At 46.7% G+C, this 8595-nt stretch overlaps 1 protein-coding gene across 3 annotated transcripts; it reads left to right on the top strand.

Moving 5' to 3' along the window:
* Positions 1 to 884: 884 nt before the first annotated feature.
* On the top strand, positions 885 to 4003 carry LOC123132562 (putative F-box protein At4g22660). Of its 3 annotated transcripts, none has more exons than XR_006464822.1 (4): positions 885 to 1168; positions 1649 to 2904; positions 2987 to 3032; positions 3635 to 4003. XR_006464822.1 is itself a non-coding variant. In XM_044552392.1 (3 exons), the coding sequence occupies exons 1-2, from the start codon at positions 1165 to 1167 to the stop codon at positions 2476 to 2478; spliced, it is 834 nt and encodes a 277-aa protein (XP_044408327.1). In that variant the 5' UTR covers positions 885 to 1164; the 3' UTR covers positions 2479 to 2904; positions 2987 to 3594. The 3 variants fall into 3 exon arrangements, 1 of the variants encoding a protein (XP_044408327.1); XR_006464823.1 differs by having other exon boundaries at positions 3627 to 4003; XM_044552392.1 differs by lacking the exon at positions 3635 to 4003 and having other exon boundaries at positions 2987 to 3594.
* The last annotated feature ends 4592 nt before the right edge of the window (positions 4004 to 8595 follow it).

Below are 8595 nucleotides of genomic sequence, written 5' to 3'. Positions count from 1 at the left end.
TCTATCAAATGAGGATATGGTGCAGCATATGTGTATGCAGAGAGACGAACATGCAAAGAGATGGCTCTTTCTGATGAGCGAATCGCTTCCTCAAAAGGAATTCACTACCATGATTGTCACATTATGGGCGATTTGGGCGGCAAGGAGAAAAATAATCCATGAAGGAATTTACAAAACTCCATTCGCTACTCATGGCTTTGTCACTAGCTACTTGGCTGATTTAAAGCACATACAGAAACCTATTGACAGGTCACCGGCAACTCCAAGGGCTCGCCCTATTGTTTGGCAGCCACCACCGGATGATCATGTTAAGATTAATGTCGATGCGGCTGTGCCGCGTGCTGGTGGAAGGGGGGCTGTGAGAGCCGTTTGCCGCGATGCATCGGGTGTGTATTTGGGGGCCTCGGCAGTTGTTTTCAACAACATAGAGGACCCGAAGGTGCTTGAAGTTCTAGCTACCAGGGAAGTGCTGGCGCTTGCCGAGGATTTGTACGAGCAGAAAGTTTTCATCGCCTCGGATTGCGTGGCAGTGGTGGAGGCGATCAAAGGAGGAACGGCATCAGCATATGGAGCAGTGGTACATGAAATAACGGACAGAGCTCGTTTTTTCTCTTCGTGTTCTTTTAGTCATGAATTTAGATCCTCGAACTTTGAGGCTCACAACCTCGCGAAGCATGCATTAATGTTGGGGACCGGCCGCCATGTCTGGTTAGGCCACCCCGGCGATCTTTTGTTCGTCCCTGTAAACATTGTGACGGTTGAATAAAAGTTTCGCGAGTTTGTCTAAAAAAAAGCCACAGTATATATAATTAATACTCGTAAAAGAAATATTTGTCTTTGACCCTGCCTCTTTCCCCAATCCCCCACACTCACCACCAATCGAGCCAAGGAACTGGCTCCGCTCCTCGCACCCACCCAGGCCGCCGCAAATCCAGCAACCCCCCACCCCCCACCCCATATGCCCCGCCATGGCAGCCCTCGACCTACGCCGCCGGCACGACAGTGGCAGCATCCCCCTGCCGCTCCTCCTCACCGGCCGGATTTCACGCATCCCCTGATTCGGATCCCCTTTCTTTCCTTTCAGATGAAGAGAAGACCATTGGAGATACTTCCACAGCTGCCCCTCCTATCTCCCTCGATGATGAGTTTCCGAAGGCCACAGCTATGGGTAAGCATACCTTAATCTGTCGCTCAACGATTAGAAAGATCCAATTTTTATGAGTTGTGTGTGTAGTGTTATTGAGGGGGGCTGTTTTTTTTTTCTCTTCTTTTTTTGTCGCAAAGATTCGATTTTGCTGGCAATCAACCGTACGGATTATATATTATTCTCATATAAAGATGAATCTGTTGGTTTCGTTCTGTGCACTCTGTTTCTACCAAAAATGTTGATGCGATTTTGCTGGCAATCAGCCGATTTTGCCGCGGCCGTCAGTTAACTCGCGCTGTGCTGAAAAGTTCTGTTTTGCTCTTTCAGTGGCTCAGTCAATCCGAATGATAGTAGAAATCGGCTTGCCAATTTGAATTGTATACTTGTTCCTTCGGTATCCCGAGTGGGCATTGTACACGGGCTTGTTAGCTTCGTTATATACATCTGCTTACCTGTTCTTTTTTCCTAAAAGAATATAACGCAAAATTTTCACGATGGCAGGACCTTATGCAAGTTCAGGCTGGTCAGACCTCCCCATCGACCTCCTGATCCGGATAGTGCATCTCCTTGAGCTCCCGGAGGCCCTTGCCTTCCGCGCTGTCTGCCCGTCTTGGTGTTCTGCATCTGCGGCCGCAGGCGCTGCCCCACCTCGCCGCACGCCGTGGCTCATGTCCTTGGCGGACGATCCTCTTTCGGTAGGGGATCAGCATCGGCGTGTACGTCGTGGGTTATGGGATCCTGCTGCTACTACTGAGCTCCGCAACCTACTGGATCCTGATAGAACTTTTCAGGTCAGCTTTCCCAGGGGGCAGGCTGTGGCCTGCTGCGGCGCCTCCCATGGCTGGTTAATCATGGCAAATGAGCTCTCGGATCTCGTCCTATATAACCCCTTCACCGCGGCGTTGATCCCGCTCCCCCCAATCACCGGTTTTTCGTCGTGCATCGAGGGGGTCTACGGAGACGAAGGGAAGATCGTGGGCTATCGTTACGGGTGTTACATGACGGAACATGTTCATGGTGTGCAGTCTCCCGGCAGGTGTTTCTACGACAAGGTTGTGCTGTCCGGTCCTCCGTCCACTTGTCGTGCCGTCACTCTGGTCATCCACCTGGACGGCAAGAGGCTATCTTTTGCAAGGATAGGAGACAGCCATTGGCAACAAGTTTCAGTGATCCAAAGAAGCGGGGATAGTATCTACCACCGCGGAAGGTTCTATGCGGTGACAATGGAAGGGATATTGAAGTCATGGGACTTTGGTGGACTAGACAAACCGAGGAAGAAGACGGTCATTGCCGGGGACGAACGACATGTTCGACGACCCTGTTATCACTAGGTACTTGCTTTCGACACCTTGGGGTCATCTCCTGCAGGTGCGTGTCTTTCTTGACACGCTCCGTGGAAACAACGTCAGGATTGAAATAGACAGGTTGGACCTCAAGAGTCAGACAAGGGTAGCACTGAGCTCAGGGAAGGCCCTATGGGGACATGCGGCATTCGTCGGGCAGAATAGCCCAGGCATTTTATCAACCAAAGAATTCCCTGACCTAAAACCAGATTGTATATATTTCACAACTCCCCGCCTCAGAAAGCGCCGCCCTTTTGAGAATCGCCATAACCAATGGAGTGGCGTTAAGGTCTATGACCTGAAAAAACGGACGCTTGAGGCCGCTTTTCCGTCAGGTGGAGGTCATTATGGGACCATCTGTCCATTGGAAGTCTGGTTCACGCCCAGTCTAGTCTTATAGCCATGCTGCAACTTGTAAGTGCTATTTTGGTCCATAATTAAGTAGTGCCCCTAATGATTTTTCTGTGAGGTCTCACTGTTGTTATATCATTTTCAGGGTGGAAATCTGCCTTGAGTTGATGGGAATCCCCTTCTTTCCGAAAGTGAGTCATCTGTCTCCATGATAATTTTCTCTTGTTTCTCTTTTGGCTATTTTCATGTGTTAGCAGCATGGAAGAAGGTTGCCAGCAACAGACCTATACCGTTGCTTCGCTCTGGTGTTGGTTTTATTATATAGTGTATGTGTTTGATTGTTTCAGAGAAAAGTGTTGCGTGACGTGTAAAATGTGAGTTCTGTGTAGCAGATCAGTGAGTTGTGTGTCACTTGTGTGAATGCTGGAGACCCAAGAGTCTGTACTATTTTGTAGGAGTAGTTGTTGCACAGGTCCTAGTTCAAAACACATGTATCAGGCGACCTGAATAGAGACCCAGCTCAATGTGGGTGCCTCTGGATGAGTGCTTGTTTAATCCTGAGAAGGAGATGTTGCTAATGTATGTTCTGTTGTGTTCAGGATGACAACTTGTTTGATCCTATTGTGTTGAGGATGATTTCTTTATGGCTCGAGTGCTTCATCAAATCATGTGGACTAGTCTTTTAGTTTTAAAAATTTCAGTCATCTTGTGCACTGATTGCTATGTTCCGATTACGTTTATGTATTTTTTTGCCTAGGAAACTATATGTAACTTGGCATGATCAGTGATGCAGATAGAACCACGATCTGAATATTCCATGGTGAGTGCACGGGCACGGAAGGAAGGTACGGTGGACCATAGCCATCCTGCACCGCTGCCACCGAGTGTGTCGCTCCTTGATCCACTTCAGTGCTCCAAAGCTACAACCTGCCTACGAGGTTTGGTCTTGGATAGTAGGTATGTGGCAGGATGGCTATTGTAGCAAAAAGAAAATCTAATTCGTGAAATCAATGGTCTGTGAAAAATGAAGTAAATCTGTATGTTACTAGAGAGAAATTTCAGAGTTTGAACTCAGGCAAACGATTTCAGATGATTTTAGTCTAACTGGCTTCAGAAACTGTGTTAAACTGAGACTACTAATTATGATTTTCCATCTTATTCAGGACCTATCTCATGATTTCCAAAGCATAATACCTTTGGAATCTAGTGAATATAGATATGCTGACCTCCACCTTATGTGTCTTATGTGTTTCCCTTGATTTTGTGCCATTGAGCCTAAACACAAGAGCTATGTATTTTGCAGAACCTCTGAAGCGCAACGCTTTAGTTTAATTTTTGTGTGTGGCCTTCGTATGGAATTTTTTTTGCCCTTTTGGTGCAAAGATGTGATTTTCCCAACAATCATATGGATAATTTTCAATAGCTGAATGCCCTCGCTGCCAGGTAAAAACAAGCTTGAACATATTTTGCAAACCGAACAAGGCAACCTATCCAAAGACATTGATAAATATATTCAATCTTTGAATAAACCTAGATTATTACTTGAACCCCAAAGAAACCAATATCAAATAAGTTTTGAGCATACAAAGTTGTTTCCTTGAATCATGAATCAGAATATAAGTGAAAAAGTTGAACACATGAAAGTAAGACATAGCCCATGGCACACATAGCTTGATGCCACATACTTCAATCACATCGAGCAGATTTTGCATATTATATAGATTATAGAGTAACAGAATTATAGAACATACATAAATTAAAACACTAAAACGCGTAACACAACTCCTAAAATTGTTGCTTGATTTGCAACTTCCTTCTTAACCTAGGCTCATCAGCACCACTTCAGATATTATGCCAGCTTCTCTTGGATTTGTGCATCCAAATGTCATCTTGGCATCGCCCACAAAGGTTTAACAATACGGAGCTTGTTTACTGACCAATCCAGCTGGATCAGGGAGTAATGCCTAGCTCTGATAAAATTAGCCCTTCTTTATGGAGGAAGTTAGTACAATTTCTGATTGTTTTAGACTATATCCTTATTTCAGTAAACTTTCAGCAAATTACTGTCCATTTTCAAAATTATATCATGACTAACCCAAACTAGTGCTCTCAAAGAGTACTGTAATTCCAAAATATTTTCTTCCAAAGGTTGGCGCACATTTATGTATAGTAGAGTAATAGAAATAACAATGCACAAGATACTTTGCCTGGGAATCATTTTGGTATTGTAGGCAAAGCTTTTTCCCTGTCATGTTCATAAAGCTTGAGTTAGCACCACGCCACCAACAAAATTTCCAAGAAAGTGCTTCGTCAAAAAAATCCAAGAAAGTGTTGAAACATACTCCCTCCGTTCCTAAATATAAGTCTTTGTAGAGATTCCACTATGAACCACATATGGATATATATAGATGCATTTTAAGTATAGATTCACTCATTTTGCTCCGTATGTGGTCTATAGTGGAATCACTCCAAAGACTTATATTTAGGAACGGAGGGAGTATTATATGAGTTTTCCTAAGTACATTTGGATGAGAGTTTAATATGGTGATTAATATGATGAGAGCTTGAGTTCACACATATGATTAATCAACTCATCATGGGAGGTTATAGGACATAGCTATGCTCGAGACCTTGGAGAAGCATGTAAAATTTTGGATGTTATCTTCTATACACTAGAGATCATATATATAGCATAATTTTTTAAAATATTGAACTTCTAAAACTTTATACAGTGCTCGAAGAAATGGTGCTCCAGAAAACTGATTTGTTCTCTCGAGACAGTGTGCACACCAATTTAAATTAAAGGAAAAAAATGACCATAAAAAATGTCCAGCAGTTGAGACAGCTGCAAATATAACATAAAATCACATATATTTTATGTTGGCATCTCTGTAAAAAGTAAGTGTCGATGCTCGAAAATGGCATGATTGCAGCACATATAATTTTTATTCCTTCAAGAGCATACTACATGGTTTTAGTTCAAATTTGAGCTTAAACCACGACACTTATTATGGAATGGAGGGAGTATGTTATTCTGGATCTTTGTGATGTACTAGAATGATGCATTTGTGTTTGGTATTACAGTGAATCAATTCAGGGGATGGTAAGGACATATACTTAAACCTTATTAGGTTGGCCGTTACAAGCTGTTAGACGAGACTTTGTGAATTCCAGTCTTGATGAGAATTAGCAAATCAATTGTTTCTTTCACTTCGAAGCTGTGATGAAAGAGCGAAATAACTTTACAGCCTGGGGCGTAGATAATATAAAGCATGTTCACAATACGAGCACACAGAAAATCTATCATTTCTTTCTTGGGCAGAATCAGAGGGCTAAGCATTGCACAGAACGAACCAACAGAGAGAATGCATCTTTATGAAAACCAAATCTTCAGCATTGAACTTTTCTCTTAAATTTATAAGCAGTGATATTTAGCTCGGTGCACATCTAAACCTCTGAAGCGCTGAACCTTGTGCTGGGATAGGACATCATACAAACTCGTGATCGCCAGCATGCTAGCTACTACTATATACAGACAACTCATTATGCATTACGTTCTCTGGAACAAACAAGTGCATACAGAATTTAGAAGGAAACACCCAAAGCAAAGCACCAGTTAGGCATGCAGCACGAAACATCTTCCGACATGGTTGCTAAGTGATCACAGGCTCGGCGTGAACCAGACCTCCATAATGACCACCACCCGACAGAAAAACATCCTCCAGCTTCCGATTTCTCAAATCATAGACCTTCACACCGCTCCATTGGTTATGGCGACGCTCGAAAGCGTCCCCCCTGAGACGGGGAGTCGTGAAGTAGATACAATTCGGTCTTACCTCAGGGAATTTGTCGACAGACAAGAGACCCAGGCTATTCTGTCCAAGGAACATAGACACTGTCACTCTCGTAACAACTGTAACGATAGCCCACGACGTTCCCTTCATCTCCGTAAACCCCCTCGATGCACGATGCAAATCCGGTGATTGGGAGCGACGCCGTGGTGAAGGGGTTATAGAGGACGAGATCCGAGAGCTCGTTTGCCATGATTAACCAGCCATGGAAGGCGCCGCAGCAGGCCACCGCCTGGCCCCAGGGAAAAGTTTTCTCAGCATCCAGGAGGTTGCGGAGCTCAGAAGTGGCAGTAGGATCCCATAATCCACGACGCACAGGCTGTTGTTGATCCCCTGCCGCTAAGGACACGAGCCATGGTGTGCGGCAAGGTGGGACTCTGCCGGCGGCCGCAGATGCAGAACGCCATGACGGGCAGACTGCCACTTCTGAGGAGACGAGGGCCTCGGGAAGATCGAGGAGACGCAGTGTCTGGATGAGGAGGTCGATGGGGAGGTCCGACCAGCCTGAACTTGCACAAGGTCCTGCCATTGTGAAAAATTCACGTTAAGGACAAAAGAACATTTTGCGAGAGTGGAGTTCTCACCGTTGGTCCAGAATCCAGCTCATAGGGATATGTGTAGCGAGCAAACCATTAGCAGGCCTACTGTTTTGCTAAACGCAGGGGCTGGGCCTAGTCTGTCGCTATGGCTATAGGTTTGATTCCCCTAGTAACGACATGACCTGTCGGCCTGTGTTGAATAAAAACAAGAAAAGGGCTGAAAAGAGGATGAGGATCCTCTGACGTACATGTGGGCCTTTTGGGAACCTGGCCCACATGTCAGTGGCCCAACGGGCACGTAGCGTCCTCCGAAAAGGACTCGTCGCCTTGAAGCTCGGCGTCGTCAACATATCTGTTCCCCACACTCCTTCCGCCTCGCTATGAATCAATCCGATCCACGCACCACAGCCTAGGTCCCAATGGAGTTCCTCCATCATGGCGGGGATGATATGGTAGGACGCTTCGCCGAGCTAATCCAGCGCCATGACCCGCAGACGGAAGGCATAACAGAGCTACAGTCTCCCTGTGGTATTGATATACTGGCAACAATCGCCGCCAATCCAGATTTGGAGCCGATCTCCAGGTTAGCGGTGGCGTAATCCATTGAAAGTATCGTTGATTTATCCGATTTATTAATCGGATATATTGAACAAAAGCGACCCCCTTCTCGTCCAGATCCGAAGTTGTGGATGCTAGCAATTCAGATCCGTTTTGGGGCGACGCGCAAGCAGGCGATGTACCCAACTGCGGACATGGCGAGACGAATCCTTCGTCAGGGCAGTAGCGAAGCGAGCGCGTCGTCCCGCTCCTTCCCTTTCCTCTGTGCGGCTGCCGCCTCGCCATGACATCTCGATGAGGAGCAGCAGCAGCAGCACCGGGTCGGCGCCCAGGAGGAGGCCGATGAGCGACCTCATCGGCGCCAGCGACGACCTCGGATCCCGCTTCTCCGTCGCCACCACCACGGCCTCGTCCGAGCGGTCCGCGGGTGGCCGTGGGACAGCCGCCTTCCGCTCCTGCTTCGCCCCCGCGGACGTGCGCTCGCCGGAGACCTCCCTCTCCGACGTCGACCTCGACGCCTCCCACCAACGTACGTCGTTCGCGCACGCTTTCCCTGAACCTTTTCTCCAGTGGTCCCTGTGTGTGCTCTCCTGATCCAAGATGCCGTTTTTTCTTCTTGTAATTTTGTCGCTTGATAGTACTCCCTCCGTTCGGATTTAGATGTCGCGACTACTTTTTTGCGAAAACGCCCTCCATCTATTTCCGACCGAACCCGCGGTCCTCGCCCTTACTTTCTTCTCCGCCTGACCGTTGCGGTCCGCTCGCCGCCGCGCTCTTCTCTGGCTCGCCGCCGAGCTCTCCCCCCT

Source organism: Triticum aestivum, chromosome 6A, assembly GCF_018294505.1.
Source record: "Triticum aestivum cultivar Chinese Spring chromosome 6A, IWGSC CS RefSeq v2.1, whole genome shotgun sequence".
Classification (NCBI taxonomy): Eukaryota; Viridiplantae; Streptophyta; class Magnoliopsida; order Poales; family Poaceae; genus Triticum; species Triticum aestivum.
The sequence above is the reverse complement of the archived record's forward strand: the minus strand, read 5'-3'. Positions and strand labels throughout refer to the sequence as shown.